The 21,466-nt window shown below is 43.8% G+C and overlaps 1 protein-coding gene across 1 annotated transcript; it reads left to right on the top strand.

The window, feature by feature from the left end:
• The first annotated feature begins 9,722 nt into the window (after positions 1-9,722).
• gmnc (geminin coiled-coil domain containing) lies at positions 9,723-21,259 on the top strand. Its single transcript, XM_020503808.2, has 5 exons — positions 9,723-9,873; positions 10,603-10,777; positions 11,066-11,154; positions 17,948-18,064; positions 18,249-21,259. Exons 1-5 carry the CDS (start codon positions 9,871-9,873, stop codon positions 19,149-19,151), a joined length of 1,287 nt encoding a protein of 428 aa, XP_020359397.1. The 5' UTR covers positions 9,723-9,870; the 3' UTR covers positions 19,152-21,259.
• The last annotated feature ends 207 nt before the right edge of the window (positions 21,260-21,466 follow it).

Consider the following 21,466-nt stretch of genomic DNA (forward strand, 5'->3'; position numbering starts at 1 on the left):
GAAAAAATCCAGAAAATCACATTGTAGGATTTTTTATGAATTTATTTTCAAATTATGGTGGAAAATAAGTATTTGGTCACCTGCAAACAAGCAAGATTTCTGGCTCTCACAGACCTGTAACTTCTTCTTTAAGAGGCTAATCTGTCCTCCACTCGTTACCTGTATTAATGGAACCTGTTTGAACTTGTTATCAGTATAAAAGACACCTGTCCACAACCTCAAACAAGTCACACTCCAAACTCCACTATGGCCAAGACCAAAGAGCTGTCAAAGGACACCAGAAACAAAATTGTAGACCTGCACCAGGCTGGGAAGACTGAATCTGCAATAGGTAAGCAGTTTGGTTTGAAGAAATCAACTGTGGGAGCAATTATTAGGAAATGGAAGACATACAAGACCACTGATAATCTCCCTCGATCTGGGGCTCCACGCAAGATCTCACTCCATGGGGTCAAAATGATCACAAGAACGGTGAGCAAAAATCCCAGAACCACACGGGGGGACCTAGTGAATGAACTGCAGAGAGCTGGGACCAAAGTAACAAAGCCTACCATCAGTAACACACTACGCCGCCAGGGACTCAAATCCTGCAGTGCCAGACGGGTCCCCCTGCTTAAGCCAGTACATGTCCAGGCCCGTCTGAAGTTTGCTAGAGAGCATTTGAATGATCCAGAAGAAGATTGGGAGAATGTCATATGGTCAGATGAAACCAAAATATAACTTTTTGGTAAAAACTCAACTCGTCGTGTTTGGAGGACAAAGAATGCTGAGTTGCATCCAAAGAACACCATACCTACTGTGAAGCATGGGGGTGGAAACATCATGCTTTGGGGCTGTTTTTCTGCAAAGGGACCAGGACGACTGATCCGGGTAAAGGAAAGAATGAATGGGGCCATGTATCATGAGATTTTGAGTGAAAACCTCCTTCCATCAGCAAAGGCATTGAAGATGAAATGTGGCTGGGTCTTTCAGCATGACAATGATCCCAAACACACCGCCCGGGCAACGAAGGAGTGGCTTCGTAAGAAGCATTTCAAGGTCCTGGAGTGGCTTAGCCAGTCTCCAGATCTCAACCCCATAGAAAATATTTGGAGGGAGTTGAAAGTCTGTGTTGCCCAGCAACAGCCCAAAAACATCAATGCTCTAGAGGAGATCTGCATGGAGGAATGGGCCAAAATACTAGCAACAGTGTGTGAAAAGACTTACAGAAAATGTTTGACCTCTGTCATTGCCAACAAAGGGTATATAACAAAGTATTGAGATAAACTTTTGTTATTGACCAAATACTTATTTTCCACCATAATTTGCAAATAAATTCATAAAAAATCCTACAATGTGATTTTCTGGATTTTTTTCTCATTTTGTCTGTCATAGTTGAAGTGTACCTATGATGAAAATTACAGGCCTCTCTCATCTTTTTAAGTTGGAGAACTTGCACAATTGGTGGCTTGACTAAATACTTCTTTGCCCCACTGTATGTCTCAGATATAGGACCAACACTTCAGAGCAAACTTCCTTTCGATTTTTTGGGGGACTATCTGATGTTCCATGTAGTGAATCTGTTATTCAATGTGATTTATATGGAGTAATAGCAGTAAGGGCTCCCCCAGTTTAGACAGAGATTAGACTATTATGGGCTAAAAAGCTGTTTAAGTGTCTGTAGTTTCTTGGAGTCCCTGCTACTATTCTACAAGCATATCTGTCCTCCCTGTATCCTTTGACTGGCACTACTTTGATGTCAGCATGGTGGCAGCAGAATCACGCCCCGTCACGTGGGGGGGGGGGACACACGTCCTGCAGGAACCAATATGGCTCTCCTACTCCAAACAAAAGGACCCGGTTTAGGGCCACCCTTGCCAGTGGCATACCGCGATAGGGAAAGGGGCTCCTCCTAGGTCTTCGGTACGCCTGTGGGCAGCTGGGCTGGTCCGTTTGGGGGACGAGAAGGACTCATGCTCTGGGCCAGTGCAGGGCGGGGCACTCTCTGCATTGCTCTCTGGGGCTCTCTGGGAGCTGAGGGCTTAATTGGCACAGGGCTCTCAGCAGGTGACTATTGTTGAGATAAAAGAAGATTAGCAGCACGTCGCTAACTAACGGAGTAGGCCCTAGCCACAGCACTGATAGGTAACAGCCAGATATGGACAGTCACTGTGGAAGGAGGTTAATAATCATATATGGTCTGAGCAGGAGGAGTGGAGGGTTAACACCAAATGGAGTTAAGGAGGGGACAGGTGGAAGTTAAGAGGCCCCCCGTGAAGAAGTCAAGCGTGCCAGGCTGTGACTTTAGACACTCTCCACAGGTGCTTTTGAGAACACGTGGCGCACATTGTTGGACTATTATTGTAGGCAACCCTGTTTATATTGGGGTAAATTAGCAAATAGTATAATGACAACCACAACATGTATGGAGTAGGTTGCTGATTTGCATAATACGTGCCATAGCAGTCAATGGTTAACTTTGATGGTTCTTGAAAAGTTAGGTGCTTGCAAAGCCAGAGCTGTGGTATGTTGAAATGTACTAAGCCCATAGTTCACAGAATTTCTTGTTTGCATAAATGTTAATCGTTTAGGTAGCGGTCAGTGCTGGTGATTTAGACCTTGTCAACTAAGGTGAAATCCTAACTTGAAATGTATGTGCTTAACTCCTGACTCAAGCTTTGCACTTCTCCCATTGACATGAGCTGATCTAAAGTTAGGAATTGGCGCTTAATGGAGAACATCATACAGGTCATTAGCCTATGTTGTTACTCTAAACATAATTTAACACAGAACTTACCTTTGTTAACCTTCAATGGATCAGTGGATTACTAATAATGGATTACTTCATCAGTCACTCCTCTTTTACTGAAACTCAGGCTGGGATTCAATCCGAGCAGCCGACAATTCGGCTTCCAAAAGTGTTTCTCCCAAAATGTGCAGATGTTGCGTTATGGTAAACGCTGCACATGTTTAGCTCAACCATAAATTACCTATACAAGTGGGCTGCTCTATAGTTAGGCTTGGATAGAATCCTGGCATCAAATCTATAGTTTCTGGGGCCAACATGTTAACTCAGTGTGAGCCAGGCCTCATGCAGACAGGGAACAGTCCAAAAGGCCTGTTTACCACTTAACAACAGGTTGCAGGCAGCCAGAGTGGCCTGCTTGTTGCCCAACAAATCCATTGTCTGCAGCCCCCGTCATTAGAGCTCTCTGCAGGGGGGGGTGCAGCAGAGAAAGGGCAGGCCGAGCTGACATCTGTGCCAGGGCCACGGGGTTAGACTCCCAGGTAGCCCACCTGTACAGCCTCGTTACTGGCCCTGAACACGGAGCAATTAACTGGCCAACTGGCTAAGAAGTAGGGGGGCTCCGAATGGATAGTATGTTAGTCACCCTCTAGCCGAAGATGGTGGGGAAGGTGGAGGGGTAGAGGAGTGGAGGGGGGATAGAGGTGGAGGTGTACAGGATATGGAGGGATAGACAGATGTAGAGATAGAGGTGGATGGATGGATGGATGGATAGATGGACAGATGGATGGAGGGGGTAAGGAGGGTGTTAAGGGGATGGAGGGGTGGAGGGATACATAAATATAGAGAGAGCTGTGAAGGGGTAAAGGAGTGGAGGTATGGATGGATGGATGTATATATGGATGGATGGATGTATAGCTCAATGAAGGCACATAAAGTGCAAAAATATCTAATATCGGTAACATTGACAAATGCTAAAAAGGCAGCATTTAGTTTCAGTGGTCAGGTAAACAAAACCAAAGCATGGATTGCTGTCAGACCTTGTCCATAGACTGCTTACAGCGTAAGGAAATCAATATGTAATTTGGATTAACTTTAAGGAGGTGGAGGGGCAGGGGAGGGGTGACTGAATCTGAGGATCTGACTGCTAACAATGGATATAAAGCAGTGTCCTGACTGTGGCCTCAACACTCCCCTCCATTTCCACTGTCTGGACACACTTTCAGGATTCCCTGCTCGCGCACACATACACACACATGCACACACTCACTCACACATACTGTAATGGTGCCTTCAAATCAAAATGCATTAAACGGTTGTCTGAATCAGTGGTGTGGTGGGGTGCAAAGAAACGATTAGCTAGAAACGGTGTTCTACCTTTTAAACAATTCTGATTTAAAAGGCATTGAGGTCAAAGTATGGATTTGGATGAGGAGAAGGGAGAATTTACCAGGGATAAGGGATGGATATGGGTATGAAAGACCAAAAAAGTAAAGAAAACCTGCAGCAACTTTTTGCATGTATTCATTATCACACCTTTGCTTGTATATAGTGACCAAACAGAAGATACATTTTTCTGCGTACAGTACATTATTTCCACAGATATGTTGAAACAGACCATGTTGATAAAAACATTTCATTAAAGAAACTACATCTGTTGCAGGTAGAGCAGTTAAGTTACTTTATGTAGCTCAATCTTGAGTCGGACAAGTACAGAAAAATAATGATCCAAAATGATGCCGGCAGGAGGGCATAGGGCGGTGGTGGGGGGGAGAGGGACGAAAACAGTCATTAATTAAACACAAAGGCGCAATGACAACACTTTGGCCTTTTACTGCTAGTGGTTTATCTGGCACTAGTATAGCGCAAAGTGTCACAAAAATGCAGGGGATGTGCAGAGCCTGAGGTCTTGCCGTAATAGTCCCCAGCTTCTGACACTCATAGAGTATATTGCTCCACACCAGGGTTCATTCATTCTCCCACCTTCCTTCCTGCGTACCAATAATATCTACTTTCTTCTAAAGTATGCACTCATTCACTACTTTCCACGAACCTAAAAGCATTGGATTGGTGGAGCCATCGGCTAGTGTTCCCACAAGTTGTAACGTGGGTCACATGTTCAGAATATGTGTGTATGATGACAGTCTGTTGTTTTGGATAAAGGCATCATAAATTACCATATTTGCAATGGTAGTACTGGGACTTTACATGAAAGGTTTCTAAACTCAGTTGCTTCAATTCAGTCAGATTTCCAAACAGGTACGTTGGCACGCACAGAAATCCTTTGGCTATGTATAGTTTTACTTCAATGGCAAATGGGAGGGGGTGAGGATCTTAATCGGAGAGTTGGAAAAGAGGCAATGACGAGTGAAAGGAGAGAAGTTCTTATCCCTTTAATTGTCAGTTAGAGAGGATAGGAGTAAACACTAACACCCACGTCCCCCACCTCCTCCTCCTCCTTTGCCCCCCCTACTCCTCGCCACCCCTGGAACACTTCACAAAGTCACTCTAAAACCCTGCAATTAAGACAGAAAGGACCAGCAAAACCCTCGGTGCCCACTTCTCCTGCCAAAGCAAAGCTTTGGGGAAACAAAAACAGGTTTTCGCTGCCTGCACAGCCCCTCCTCCTCTCTGCAACACTGAAAACAAAACAAAACCACACAGGACCACACTTAAAGGGCATGTAGAAGCTATTTCTAAAGGCCAGAAACATATGTAATAGTAACTTAAGGCACCCCAAGAAAACATTCCCAAATTAAAAACTTTAAAACATTTCAATAAGACTGTAATATTGTTCGAAAAGTCAGCTATAACAAATCAGCTCTAACTTCGGACACAGTCCCACAGCATCACACAGTGAGGAAATAAAAATCCATGCTCACCCTTTATATACTTGTGAAAAAAAAGCAAAAAACACTAGGTTAGTGATATTGCATTTTTAGCAATTGCATTTTTATTAACTAAGATGGCCAAACTTTGCGTGGTAGCAGGGTGTAGCAACACTTGCTATGCAAATGTCAGTATGTCTCTATGGCCCGCAAATTAAACAGTTTGTAAAAAGTGGAATACATTTGTGAGAAGAAGGCGGGCGAATTTGGCATCTACTCTTCAATCTGCGGGGCACATTTCATCCTTGAAAACTTCCATGGCTATCAACAATGGAAGGAGGGTGACAGCAAAATGTTTGTTTTTTTTCAAAGTAGATGCTGTCCATATCAACAACATGGCTGCAGCACCAGCAGAGACAGAGCACTATAAGGGCTTCACCTGGTAAAATGAATGTGTCTGCCAGCTGTTGGTAACTAACGGCTGGTGCTGTCATTCTACAGATAGTACAAGCCTATGGGAAAAGATCAGTTTTGGTTGCGATGGAGGTCAATGTTTCTGTATAGAACCCTGTGGCTGGGGCTGAAACTGTGTGTGTGTCTATATATGTGGATGGCGAGCTAAACCGAAATGGCCATGTATTCAATCGTGGATCTGGTGGCATTTCGGACAAAGGACACAGGTTTTCTTTAGAGAGATGCATTGTGGATTTTGCTCAATGGGAAAGTATATTTCTGGAGCTTGACACATAAGTTGTGTTTTGGGAGCTGCTGGCTGTCTGCACTTGGGCTCTCTGTGTGTATGGATGGCTCGTTGGATGGTGTCTGTGGTGCTGGGGGAGTTTTCTATAGAGCCTTCTTGCGAGCTAAATTTAAATGTGACGCTTTGGTCATGGATCTGATCGCAGATCTGGGGTAATTCAGGAGAAGTCCCAGAGACAGGTTTTCTTTAGAGGGGTGGATTGTGGATTTTGATCAATGGGAGATTTAATTTTAATTTTTTTTAAATTTTATCTAAGGATCAATGTTGTCACAGTTGCTTCTTGCTGAAGAGGCATCAGCTAACGTTAGCCTGCTATAGCTAGCTCTCCTCTATCTCCGTTTCTGTTTCTTTTTCTTTCTAGCTTTCAAAATAAGTGAGCTAGATTGTGTTTGTGTACTGCCATATGTCGATAACAGCTAAGATTGCCACTGGTATAGGCTAGTAAATATCCTAAAGCTAGCCAGCTAGACAGTGATAGCTGCCAGCTCAAACCAGGGAGAGAGGGAGGAGAGAATACACTTTCTGTTTCATCTGCTGCTGGCTTGATAACGTTCACTCAAATAGGTTTTTCCACATGTAATTGATTAAATTTGATTTTTATCCTATAAAGATTGCTTTTGTGTAAATATGTTGTGAATAGTGTAGAAAAATCCTCACAGACGTATTCCATACTTAAACACATCAGCTTATCATGTACAGTAGGCCCACCATGTGAGTCATCAAAATGACCATTTTGCGTTCAGGCCTTTCCAGTAGACTTCGTGGTTTTTATATGTGGGGAGGCAAACATTTGTAAACTAACAACACATTTTTCAAGTTAGAACCCATGTATATTAGTTAATATACAGCACCAACTACAATAATATCTGATACAATAGGATCCATTATATGCTACTGGTCTGAAACAAGGGTATGTGTGTGTGTGTGTGTGTGTGTGTGTGTGTGTGTTTGTGTGTGTGTGTGTGTGTGTGTGTGTGTGTGTGTGTGTGTGTGTGTGTGTGTGTGTGTGTGTGTGTGTGTGTGTGTGTGTGTGTGTGTGTGTGTGTGTGTGTGTGTGTGCGTGCCTGCGTGCGTGCGTGCGTGCGTGCCTGTCTGTCTGTCTGTCTGTCTGTCTGTCTAAAAAATACAAAACAGAAATACCTTGTTTACATAAGTGACATTCAGACCCTTTGCGATGAGCCTCGAAATTGAGATCAGGTGCATCCTGTTCCCATTGATCATCCTTGAGATGTTTCTACAACTTGATTGGAGTCCACCTGTGGTACATTCAATTGATTGGACATGATTTGGAAAGGCACACACCTGTACACACGGTCCCACATTGGACAGTGGAGGTCAGAGCAAAAATCAAGCCATGGGTTCAAAGGAATTGTCTGTACAGCTCCGAGACAGGATTGCGTCGAAGCACAGATCTGGGGAAGGGGACCAAAAAATGTCTGCAGCATTGAAGGTCCCCAAGAACACAGTTGCCTCCATCATTCTTAAAAGGAAGACGTTTGGAACCACCAAGACTCTTCATAGAGCTGGCCTCCTGGCCAAACTGAGCAATCGGGGGAGGGCCTTGCTTGGTCAGGGAGGTGAACAAGAACCCGATGGTCACTCAGATAGAGCTCCAGAGTTCCTCTGAGGAGATGGGAGAACCTTCCAGAAGGACAACCATCTCTGCAGCACTCCACCAATCAGACCTTTATGGTAGTGCGGCCAGAGGGAAGCCACTCCTCAGTAAAAGGCACATGACAGCCTGCTTGGATTTGCCAAAAAGCACCTAAAGACTCTCATACCATGAGAAACAAGATTCTCTGGTCTGAAGATACCAAGATTGAACTCTTTGGCCTGAATGCCAAGCGTCACTGGAGGAAAGCATGGTGGTGGCAGCATCATGCTGTGGGAATGTTTTTAAGTGGCAGAGACTGTGAGACTAGTCAGGATGGAGGCAATGATGAACGGAGCAAAGTACAGAGAGATCCTTGATGAACACCTGCTCCAGAGTGCTCAGGACCTCAGACTGGGGCGAAGGTTCACCTTCCAACAGGACAATGACCCTAAGCACACAGCCAAGACAACGCAGGTGTCATTGAGTGGCCCAGCCAGAGCCCAGACTTGAACTCGATTGAACATCTCTGGAGAGACTTGAAAATAACTGTGCAGCGACGCTCCCCATCCAATATGACAGAGATTGAGAGGATCTGCAGAGAGAATGGGAGAAACTCCCCAAATACCGGGGTGCCAACCTTGTAGCGTCATACCCAAGAAGACTCAAGGATGTAATCGCTGCCGAAGGTGCTTCAACAAAGTGCTTTGTAAAGGGCTTAGTTATGTGGCTTAGTTAGTGAATTCTTATGTAAATGTGATATTTCAGAGGGGGTTTGTATGTACATTTGCAAAAATGTCTAAAAGCCTGTTTTTGCTTTGTCATTAAGGGGTATTGTGTGTAAATTGATGAGGGGAAATGCAATAAGACTGTAATATAACAAAATATGAACAAAGTCAAGTGGTCTGAATACTTTCCGAATGCACTGTATGTGCAAATATAATCAGGTGTGAGGGTAATGATAATAAACATTACAGAAACTAGATGGCTATGAATTGCAACCATGAACAGTCAACATCATATTTTTTTTACTTGACATAGCCTCTTTTCAAACATCCTGCTGTTAGTTAGCCATGAGAGAAACATTTATTTTCAGAATGACTGTTCAGGATATTTAAGCTATCATGCAATATGACACTGAGGATGGAATGTCTCACTAACTCATTCCTCATTCTCTGGAACATGGAACATGTATGTAGCCAACAGTCTATTGCTCAATTGATCTAATGCACAGTTGAAGCTAGAAATCATTTAGAAAATATACCACCAGCATCATTACAATAAATACAGTACACCCCTACCCTCTTCCTCCTCCTTCCTCAAATCTGCCCCTCCCTTCTCTCTCTCTCTTACCTCATGTCTCATACAATGCCATGTTAATGTGTCACTCAAAGGTATGTTCCTGTCTTTTAACTGCCAGTTGAGTTGAGGTGGGGGTATATGCATGTCTACCCATGACAGACGATTCATTCCCCAAGTCTATCTGTTCTTGGTTTAAACATTAACTCTGCGCCATCCAATGGATTCAGTCCCGCGCACAGATGGCCTAAGATTATTTTTTATCTCTCCATCATATCTCCTTCTGAGCAGAATGACTTGATCATGAGGCTATATACTCATGCACCTTGCAAAATACAATAAGCATCAGTGTAGGCTATTACATTAAGAGACGTGCTTAACAACGCATCTTGATTCGTTCTTATTAAATGAAACAAGCGGCGCAGATGTGGATCACCAAGACTCCAACTGTCCAATATCACACGTCACAAGTTTGACAGCTTTAGATCGTCAAATCAGATTGCTTGGAGAGAGGGGATAGAGCTCAGGCTTTACTGCTACTGCAAAATTAAGATTAGTTATAGTCTACTTACTCACCTCCCCCAACCCACGCAGCAGTTCTCCTTACAGGTTCGGAGCGTTCCCGGAGCCCCACACGCGCCCTACTCCGTGTGACCCTACCTTCACCATGGTGAGTGTCTTGGTCACATAATTTGACAGTTAAACATGTATGTATGTCTTGTTGCCCATTTTCCTAATAATATGGACTTTATTGTTGTGTTAGTGTTCATCCGCGCATGGTGACCATGATGCGTATTTTTACGCACAGTGTTCACCGGCAATTTGGTGCATTTGCAGATTTGCATGTGACTCGTTTTGTAAATACATTTGATTCAAGTTTTGTGAAACAGCGTAGCCTACCTACAATACGGACTGAAGTGCTGAGATTTTGTGAGCGGGAGTCATGATCGAGAATTTGCACTGTCTGGATTAAGGCAGACGCAACAGGTAGATAGATAGATCATGTTGATCGCTATAACTCTCGAGGAACTTTATCCGTATATCACATTACGGCATGAGAAATTATGGATTGCTTGTGGCGTTGATTTAATTATTCAGTTATATTTACATCTGATAGTGTGTTTATTCAATCTTACTGTAATTCACATCAAATAAGGATGTTGCATCTAAACTTCATTGAAGCCAATTTATTTAATAGTTCCATGCTAGAAAGTAAGAGAGACAGAGAGAGTTCACAATTTATCACAATTTATCACAATTAATCACATCTGTCTGCATTAGGTGATGGATTATTGTCACAATTGATCATTATGAATATGTTATAATATACAATTACCACTTTTATTGATAAACTTTCACTTTATTGATGAGGTATCCCTCCTGCCTATTTGTTTTACAGAGCACTGCCCTGACTTGTCAAGATCTGAGCTTTGTAGGGGGCCAACTCTACAACTGCCCTTACCCAGCCCCAACGTCGGCAGACAGTGTTGACGTTTCCACGGTGACTGTGGCCTCCTTTTGGGCCGCTGGTCCCCTGGACAACACAGCATGCCAGCACGAGCCAACACAGCGGGGTAAGTCTGTTGAAATTAAAATTTACTTCGCAGTGATATGCCAGGTTCAGCGCAAGCTGGCTCGTTTATCACTGGAATTTTCCTCATTTGGATAGCAGATAGTAGGATTGATTTAAAATCACATCCTAAGGCTGTTTTTTTTTCTTCAAATTATTATTTTATTTTCTCTACTGTACACATTACGTACTCATTTAGGCCCAGCTATCACAGGCCTTTACTGCTATTTGCTGCTATTATTGTTGTATTTCTGATATTTAGGGCAATGTCTCTGTCTTCCCTCCAAACTAGAACTCTACTCTTGCTTGGACTTTGGGACCTCTCGACCTGACCCAATCTGGACTGACCACCTGTCACCACATTTGCAGAGAAACAAGCAGGTAGCTATTTACACTAACAAAACTGGAGAGTTTCTTCAGGTGCTACCTGTGTGCAGGGGCATAGGTGTTACCTGTGTACAGGGGCAATTACAGGTGCTACCTGTGTACAGGGGCAATTACAGGTGCTACCTGTGTACAGGGGCATAGGACCAGAGGGACAGGGGGGACATCTCCCCCCAATGTTAGAAGCAGGTCAAATGCCCCCCATCTCAATAATAAAATAAATACAGCAATTCACAATTACTTTAAAATAAAACAAATCTCACCAGATTCAATGAGGAACTTTTATTTTGAAAAGGCCTCTGCTGCTGGAATGTGAGTCACTTCCCCCACCTCCACTGACTGCTTCATTCTCACTCTCGGTTAATACAAGCATAGTGGCAGTGTGTGAGTGAGAGAAGAATCACTGTGCAGCACCACCATCATTGCTCACCGCACTTGGAAAAGTAATTGTTGTTGGCATCAACAAAGTACGTTTAAGTAAAAAGTGTACAAAAGGGCCGAATAATGGTGCTGGAGACGATGGCTATGTTTTACGTGCTCATAACCAACTGTGCTATTTTTTTTGTTTGTTGTTTTTTTACTTATTTTGTACATAATGTTGCTGCTGCCGTCTTTTATGACCAAAAATAAGTTCTGGGCTTCAGAACAGCGATTACTCACCTCGAACTGGAAGAAGCTTTTTCCTTTAACGAGTCCGACACGAATGATATACTACTTTCTAGGGAACAGGCCCAAATCCCCATCATTTGCGTGAAAGAAAGACGGATTAAAAGGGGACGGAGGTCAGGCTGCCTTCTGAGAATTCGTAGGTGAGCAAGTAAACCCCCACTTCCATCCGTTGTATTGGCCAACGTGCAATCATTGGTAAATAAAATTGATGAACTTCAATTAAGATTAGCCTACCAACGGGACTTTAAAAACTGTAATATTTTATGTTTCACCGAGTCTTGGCTGAACGACAACACAGATAATATGGAGCTGGCGGGATTTTCCACGCACCGGCAAAACAGAGAAGCTACGTCTGATAAGATGAGGGGTGGGGTTGTGTGTATATTTGTCAATAACAGCTGGTGCACAATGTCTAATATTAACCATGCACCGGCAAAACAGAGAAGCTATGTCTGGTCAGACGAGGGGTGGGGTCGTGTGTCTATTTGTCAATAACAGCTGGTGTGCGATGTATAATATTAAAGAAGGCTCGAGGTATTGCTCGCCTGAGGTAGGGTACCTTATAATAAGCTGTCGACCACACTATCTACCAAGAGAGTTATTATCTATATTATTCGTAGCCGTCTATTTACCACCACAAACCGATGCTGGCACTAAGAACGCACTCAACCAACTTTATAAGGCCAAATGCAAACAAGAAAATGCTCATCCAGTGGCGGCAATCCTAGTGGCCGGGGACTTTAATGCAGGCAAACTTAAATCCGTTTTACCTCATTTCTACCAGCATGTCACATGTGCAACCAGAGGAAAAAAGACTCTAGACCACCTTTACTTCTCACACAGAGATGCATACAAAGCTCTCCCCCGCCCTCCACTTGGCAAATATGACCATAATTCTATCCCCCTGATTCCTGCTTACAAGCAAAAACCTAAATCAGGAAGTACCAGTGACTCGCTCAATACGGAAGTGGTCAGATGACGCGGATGTTACGCTACAGGACCATTTTGCTAGCACAGACTGGAATAAGTTTCCGGATTCATCCGATGGCACTGAGGTGTATGCCACCTCAAATCAAATCAAACTTTATTTGTCACATGCGCCGAATACATCAGCTGATATCTCAAAGTGCTGAAACCCAGCCTAAAACCCCAAACAGCAAGCAATACAGGTGTAGAAGCACGGTGGCTAGGAAAAACTCCATAGAAAGGCCAAAACCTAGGAAGAAACAAAGAGAGGAACCAGGCTATGAGGGGTGTCCAGTTCTCTTCTGGCTGTGCCAGGTAGAGATTATAACAGAACATGGCCAAGATGTTCAAATGTTCATAAATGACCAGCATGGTCAAATAATAATAATCACAGTAGTTGTCGAGGGTGCAACAGGTCAGCACCTCAGGAGTAAATGTCAATTTGCTTTTCATAGCTGATCATTGAGAGTATCTCTACCACTCCTGCTGTTCTAGAGAGTTGAAAACAGCAGGTCTGGGACAGGTAGCACGTCCAGTGAACAGGTCAGGGTTCCATAGCCGCAGGCAGAACAGTTGACACTGGAGCAGCAGCACGGCCAAGCGGACTGGGGACAGCAAGGAGTCATCATGCCAGTTAGTCCTGAGGCATGGTCCTAGGGCTCAGGTCCTCCGAGAGAGAGAAAGAAAGAGAAAGAAAGAAAGAGAGAATTAGAGAGAGCATACTAAAATTCACACAGGACACCGGCTAAGACAGGAGAAATACTCCAGACATAACAGACTGACCCTAGCACCCCGACACATAAACCACTGCAGCATAAATACTGGAGGCTGAGACCGGAGGGGTCAGGAGACATTGTGGCCCCATCCGATGGTACCCCCGGACAGGGCCAAACAGGCAGGAAATAACCCCACCCGCCCCCACATCACTAGAGGGATATCGTCAACCACCAATTTACCATCCTGAGACAAGGCCGAGTATAGCCCACAAAGATCAATGCCACGGCACAACCCAAGGGGTGGGCGCCAACCCAAACAGGAAGACCACGTCAGTGACTCAACCCACTCAAGTGACGCACCCCTCCTAGGGACGGCATGGAAGAGCACCAGTAAGCCAGTGACTCAGCCCCTGTAATAGGGTTAGAGGCAGAGAATCCCAGTGGAGAGAAGGGAACCGGCCAGGCAGAGACAGCAAGGGCGGTTCATTGCCTTTCCGTTCACCTTCACCTGGGCCAGACAACACTCAATCATAGGACCTACTGAAGAGATGAGTCTTCAATAAAGACTTAAAGGTTGAGACCGAGTCTGCGTCTCTCATATTGATAGTGAGACCATTCCATAAAAATGGAGCAATCTTGTGACCGTAGCGTACGTGTATGTACGGCAGGACCAAATCGGAAAGATGGGTAGGAGCAAGCCCATGTAATGCTTGGTAGGTTAGCAGTAAAACCTTGAAATCAAGGTTGCCTTAACAGGAAGCCAGTGTAGGGAGGCTAGCACTGGAGTATTATGATCACATTTTTTGGTTCTAGTCAGGATTCTAGCAGCCATATTTAGAGCTAACTGAAGTTTATTTAGTGCTTTATCCGGGTAGCCGGAAAGTAGAGCACTGCAGTAGTCTAACCTAGAAGTGACAAAAGCATGGATACATTTTTCTGCATCATTTTTGGACAGAAAATGTAGTATTTTTGCAATGTTACGTAGATGGAAAAAAACTGTCCTTGAAACAGTCTTGATATGTTCGTCAAAAGAGAGATCAGGGTCCAGAGTAACGGCGAGGCCCTTCACAGTTTTATTTGAGACGACTGTACAACCATCAAGATGAATTGTCAGGTTCAACAGAAGATCTCTTTGTTTCTTGGGACCCAGAACAAGCATCTCTGTTTTGTCCGAGTTTGAAAGTAGAAAGTTTGCAGCCATCCACTTCCTTATGTCTGAAACACAGGCCTCCAGCTTCACCATGTTTCGTTGAAATGTACAGCTATGTGTCACCCGCATAGCAGTGAAAGTTAACATTATGTTTCCAAATGACATCACCAAGAGGTAAAATATATAGTGAAAACAATAGTGGTCCTAAAACGGAACCTTTAGGAATACCGACATTTACAGTTGAAACCATCCACAGAGACAAACTGATATCTTTCCGACAGATAAGATCTAAACCAGGCCAGAACTTGTCTGTGTAGACCAATTTGGGCTTCCTATTTCTCCAAAAGCATGTGGTGATCGATGGCAGCACTAAGCAGCACTAAGGTCTAGGACCACGAGGACAAATGCAGAGCCTTGGTCTGACGCCATTAAAAGGTAATTTACCACGTTCACAAGTGCAGTCTCAGTGCAATGATGGGGTCTAAAACCAGACTGAAGCATTTCGTATACATTGTTTGTCTTCAGAATACAACAAGTGTAGACCTTACCGTGAAATGCTTACTTAGAAGCTTTTAACCAACAGTGCAGTTCAAGAAGAGTTAAGAAAATATTTACCAAATTAACTAAAGCAAAAAATACAAAAATACAAAAAGTTACACAGTAACACTCAGTTTTATGCTTGCTTCGAGGCAAGCAACATTGAAGCATGCATGAGAGCACCAGCTGTTCTGGACGACTGTGTGATAACGCTCTCGATAGCCGATGTGAGTAAGACCTTTAAACAGGTCAACATTCACAAAGCCGCGGGGCCAGACAGATTACCAGGACGTGCACTCAAAGCATGCGCGGACCAACTAGCAAGTGTCTTCACTGACATTTTCAACCTCTCCCTGACAGAGTCGGTAATACCTACATGTTTCAAGCTAAATCTGGACCCCTACAAGTCAGCCGGGCTAGACAATCTGGACCCTCTCTTTCTAAAATGATCTGCCAAAATTGTTGCAACCCCTATTACTAGCCTGTTCAACCTCTCTTTTGAAAGTCTGAGATCCCTAAAGATTGAAAAGCTGCCGCGGTCATCCCCCTCTTCAAAGGGGGAGACACTCTAGACCCAAACTGCTACAGACCTATATCTATCCTACCCTGCCTTTCTAAGGTCTTCGAAAGCCAAGTTAACAAACAGATTACTGACCATTTCGAATCCTAACGTACCTTCTCCGCTATTCAATCTGGTTTCCAAACTGGTCATGGCTGCACCTCAGCCACACTCAAGGTCCTAAGCGATATCATAACCGCCATCGATAAGAGACAATACTGTGCAGCCGTATTCATCGACCTGACCAAGGCTTTCGACTCTGTCAATCACCACGTTCTTATCGGCAGACTCAACAGCCTTGGTTTCTCACATGACTGCCTCGCCTGGTTCACCAACTACTTCTCTGATAGAGTTCAGTGTGTCAAATCGGAGGGCCTGTTGTCCGGACATCTGGCAGTCTCTATGGGGTGCCATAGGGTTCATTTCTCGGGCCAACTCTCTTTTCTGTATACATCAATGATGTCGCTCTTGCTGCTGGTGATTCTCTGATCCACCTCTACGCAGATGACACCATTCTGTATACTTCTGGCCCTTCTTTGAGCACTGTGTTAACTAACCTCCAGACAAGCTTCAATGCCATACAACTCTACCTAGGTGTATGGTTAGACTGTAAACTCTCCTTCCAGACTCACATAAAGCATCTCCAATCCAAAATTACATTTAGAATTGGCTTCCTATTTCACTCATGCTGCCAAACATACCCTCGTAAAACTGACTATCCTAGCGATCCTCGACTTCGGCGATGTCATTTACAAAATAGCCCCCAACACTCTACTCAGCAAATTGGAGGCAGTCTATCACAGTGACATCGCTTTTGTCACCAAAGCCCCATATACTACCCACCACTGAGACCTGTACGCTCTCGTTGGCTGGCCCTCACTTCATACTCGTCGCCAAACCAGCTGGCTCCAGGTCGTCTACAAGTATTTTCTAGGTAAAGCCCCGCCTTATCACAGCTCACTGGTCACCATAGCAGCACCCACCCGTAGTACATTCTCCAGCAGGTACATTTCACTAGTCACCCCCAAAGCCAATTCCTCCTTTGGCCGCCATTCCTTCCAGTTCTCTGCTGCCAATGACTGGAACTAACTGCAAAAATCACTGAAGCTGGAGACTCATATCTCCCTCACTAACTTTAAGCACCAGCTGTCAGAGCAGCTCACAGATCACTGCACATGTACATAGCCCATCTGTAATTAGCCCATCCAACTACCTCATCCCCATACTGTATTTTTTTTGGTCCTTTGCACCCCAGTATCTCTACTTGCACCTTCATCTTCTGCACATCTATCACTCCAGTGTTTAATTGCTATATTGTAATTACTTCGCTACTATGGCCTATTCATTGCCTTTACGTCCCTTATCTTACCTCATTTGCACACACTGTATGTAGACTACTGTATTATTGACTGTATGTTTGTTTATTCCATGTGTAACTCTGTGTTGTTGTATGTGTCAAACTGCTTTGCTTTATCTTGGCCAGATCGCAGTTGTAAATGAGAACTTGTTCTCAACTAGCCTACCTGGTTAAAACAAGGTTAAATAAAAAAAATAAAAAAAGGTCTACACTTGTTGTATTCGGCGCATTTGACAAAGTTTGATTTGATTAGTATGAATATGAATAAACGTTGATATGTTGGAACGAACATGAGCTTTCTCCTGGGTAGTAGCTAGTTCGAATTTACATTTAAGGTTTTAGTCATTTTTAGTTGTGTCATGTTTTATCTAACTAGCTAACGCTAGGTTAAATCTAACTAGCTAACTTCTGGTTGTGTGAAAAACTGATAGTTAATCTAGGCAGCTGTCTAAACATGTAGTAATCTTGGCCAAATAACGACCTCCAGGTGGCCCCCATTGATTTTGCTAGTCACGTTCACTCAGATATCATTAAAATGACAAAAGTCATGGAAAAATGTGTCGAATTGCAGGAAATTAGCTTTAAAACCACAAACATTGTTTCTCCACCCCATGGCAAAATGGGTAGAATTGCAGGAAATGTGTTATAACAAAATGTGGCGAATTGCAGAAAAATTCACTTTAAAACCACATGTTTTCATTTTGCCGTCAAGAGTGGGGCCACTAAAATGGATTTTTCATCATCATCTTCTTCTTCTTCTTCAAATGAGTAAATAAAATAATGAATATATCATTTGTACTGTAGATACTTACACATTTGTCTTTTATTTTCCTAAGCTTCAAGACACGTTGATACAGAGAGAGGGGGAACTGGCAAGACTGCATGAGGAAAATAACAAACTCAAAGAATTCTTAAACTCTTCATTTGTGAAAACGTTGGAGGAAAAAACAAAGGTAATTACTTCATAATCAAAGATTATTCATGACTGATTGATTCATTCATTTCAGCTGAATTTATCTCTAGTTATCTCTAAATGTAGCATAATAAGTCTGCCCTTTGTAAAGCCCAATTTCCCAGTTTACAGAGGTGTAGTTTCTCTCAAACAGCCTCCTTACTTGTGTTCCTCCTTTTCCATAGAGACTTCTCTCTGCTCAGAGTGGCGATAGGAGGAGGAACCGGAAGCGGAATTCCGAAATCCAGAATCTGCATGGTGTTGGAGAATTCCGGCACCTCAGTGCCAGTCAGCTTCTCCTTGGTTCTCAGGTGAAACGGACCTGCCGGAACTTGTCCCTGCAGTTCTGTTCAGAAGAGGAGCTAGTCAGCACCCCACCTGTGGACCTGTGGATCCTGCAGACCTTGGGCCTGAAGGACGAGGACACCATCGATACAACATCCACTGAATACAGCTTTAACTCCTCCATTGACTCCCTCACCAAATGCAGCACCATCACAGACTCCTCTGGTGACTACTGCCAAACAACCGATCATAAATCCACCGCTTATGACACACCTACTGATGGCCCTGGTCATGGTGCCAGTGTAGGACTATACACTGATTACTGCTTTAACACCAACAGTGACTACAGTGTCTCTACAGACTCCGTCTCTAACTTCACTGGAACTGTGCCCTCTACTCCATACAGCCCTAGCATAGAAGTCACCCCCAATTTTCAGGCCACCCCTTATGAAGCCCCACTGCCCCAATTAGTCAACACTCTCTCGTCAATTGTCCCAATACAGCCATTCAGGCCAATCTTAGCCTCCTCTCCCAACCTGTCTCAGGACAGTAGTCCAGGGCTGTACCACACTCCCAGCCCTCACTACCGTAGCCCCTCCAGTCCTGTAGGGGGTGATGTGACGACTCAGTACCCTGAACTGTCTACTCCACGTGGCCGGACAGAGCTAGCTTTCAGCATGTCCCTAAACCCTTCCAGCAGCGTCAGACTCAAGACACACAGCTTTCCTCAGGGACAGGCCTTCGTCCGCAAGGACACCCTGGGAGGCTGGAACTTCACCTGGGTCCCCAAACAAGGCCCGTAAGCCTCATTTATGTCCTACGGACAGAGGCAAGAACTACAATAAGCTATGCAAAATAGCGACCCTGCATAGTTGCGTGGCAAGAATAAGCAAACGTGCAGCCCCGTGATTTGTAACAAGATGCAAATAACTAGACGCAAATACTTAGGATCACCATTTTGCGTAGGTAACTGTGTTTGTGCATAGGCCTGAAGGAAAAGCATAAGAGGTAGCTAGCTGCTAATCCAAAGGACGATGGATAACTTGCTGTTCTAAAAGAGAGAATGACTGCCACAGAGACAATTGCCCTTGTTGCGATAAAACATAGAACAATAGAAAAGTAAAACACTGCCCTGTACCCTTCAGCTGCATACACATAACTGGAAAAATCAGCCTTAAAGCAGCAGTGCAGTTTGGCAAAGTCACACTGCCTAGTGCTTACAGCCTTGAGCACTTTGAACACTTCACCTGTACTGTAGAAGAACAACACAAAGTTTACAGATAGTAAACAGGTTGTAAAATGTAGCCTGTAGAAGTTGATCAAATTTACCTCTAAGCTATAACAATGTTATTAATGAGACATTAATAAGACAGCTGCCTGACAAAAGTGCCCGACAGAAGTCTACTAGTTTAATTTGAATGTGTAAATAATCCTACTACATATTAACCCTACTTTGAGTGTCAATTGACGTTATAGGGAACAGAGTTTTTCTTAGTCAGTTCAAATGGTCAGTAAAAACTTGTGATGCTAGCAATCAGGGCTCAATCAAACATGGCACAGTATCTGACCAGTACCCAAGGACACACTCCCTAGATTTACACCATGGATACACTAATTTGACCAAAAGTATGTGGACACCTGATCGTCAAACATCTCATTCCAATATCATGGGGAATAATGTGGAGCGGGTCTCCGTTTTGCTGCTATAACAGCCTCTACTCTTCTGGGAAGGCTTTCCACTAAACGTTGGAACATTGCTGCGGGGACTTGCTTCCATTCAGTCACGAGCATTAGTGAGGATGGGCACTGATGTTGGGCGATTAGGCCTGGCTCGCAGTCGGCATTCCAATTCATCCCAAAGGTGTTCGATGGGGTTGAGGTCAGGGCTTTACACCACTCCAGCAAGCTTTACACCGCTCCAGCCGTGATTTGGCATTGCGCATGGTGTTCTTAGGCTTGTGTGCATTTACTCAGCCATGGAAACCCATTTCATGACAAAGAGTTCTTGTGCTGATGTTGCTTCCAGAGGAATTTTGGAACTTGGTGGTGAGTGTTGCAACCGAGGACAGACGTTGTTACTCCTGTACGTTTCCACTTCACAATAACAGCCCTTACAGTTGAACGAAGCAGCTCTAGCAGGGCAGAAATTTGACAAGCTGACTTGTTGGAAAGGCACCGTCCTATGACGGTGCCACGTTGAAAGTCACTGAGCTCTTCAGTAAGGCCATTCCACTGCCAATGTTTGTCTATGGAGATTGCATGGCTGTGTGCTCGATTTTGTCAGCAACAGGTGTGGCTGAAATAGCTGAATCCAGTAATTTGAAGGGGTGTCCACATACTTTTGTATATATAGTGTATCTGTGGTTTATATATCTAGTGAGCTTTTCCTGGTGTTTGAAAAAAAAACTGGTCCTACTGAAAGCGTTTTACACACTGCCGACAAAAACTAGAGTAAAATGTGCCCTTCCAGTCACTACAAACCCCTGTAATACACTGTCTCTTGAGTTTATATGTACACAATGTGATTTTTTTATTTTGTATGTTGACCTGAGTTTGTGATCAAAAAAATACTGATTAGCTATTTTCTCTGTGAATTTTGTTCCACATACTTTGACATAATCTATTTTAAAGCCAGTTTGATCACATTTCACGCGCTTTTTTGTAACCCTTTATCCCATGATGGTGATGGTTTTAGATTTAGCCACTGTACAAGAGTGGTCTTCACAGGACCAGTGGAATCCGCATCTTTTCATTGCTCAACCCCTTTACACTTTTTTTGTGGATATGATTCCTTTTCTCTCTTGAACCTTTTCTCATATATGGCTCATTGGCTAATTATCATGTCTTGTAGGCAGTATGTGTGTTTGAACTGCATCAATGCTGAACAAGCTGAGTAAAAATGTTGTCATAAGACTAGTTTGAGAACCAATAGATTGCCCCAAGACAAGTCGTCTGAAACTTAATGGCATAAGGATGGAACAAAGTCCTTGGACTTCAGATTGAGATATTGTCGCACCAAGCCAACCATTTTTTGTGAAGGAATGGTGCAGTCTAACTCACATATTTTTGGGTTATTGGATAGAACAGACATATAGAGAAACAATAGAGCAGACAGTGT

This window comes from Oncorhynchus kisutch, linkage group LG15, assembly GCF_002021735.2.
Source record: "Oncorhynchus kisutch isolate 150728-3 linkage group LG15, Okis_V2, whole genome shotgun sequence".
Lineage (NCBI taxonomy): Eukaryota > Metazoa > Chordata > Actinopteri > Salmoniformes > Salmonidae > Oncorhynchus > Oncorhynchus kisutch.

Bases quoted from the DNA above. Each gene is read 5' to 3' on its own strand.
- gmnc (XM_020503808.2), top strand. The intron at 11,155-17,947 runs GTAGCTATTTAC...TATTTTCCTAAG, and splicing joins ATTTGCAGAGAAACAAGCAG to CTTCAAGACACGTTGATACA. The intron at 18,065-18,248 runs GTAATTACTTCA...CCTTTTCCATAG, and splicing joins CGTTGGAGGAAAAAACAAAG to AGACTTCTCTCTGCTCAGAG.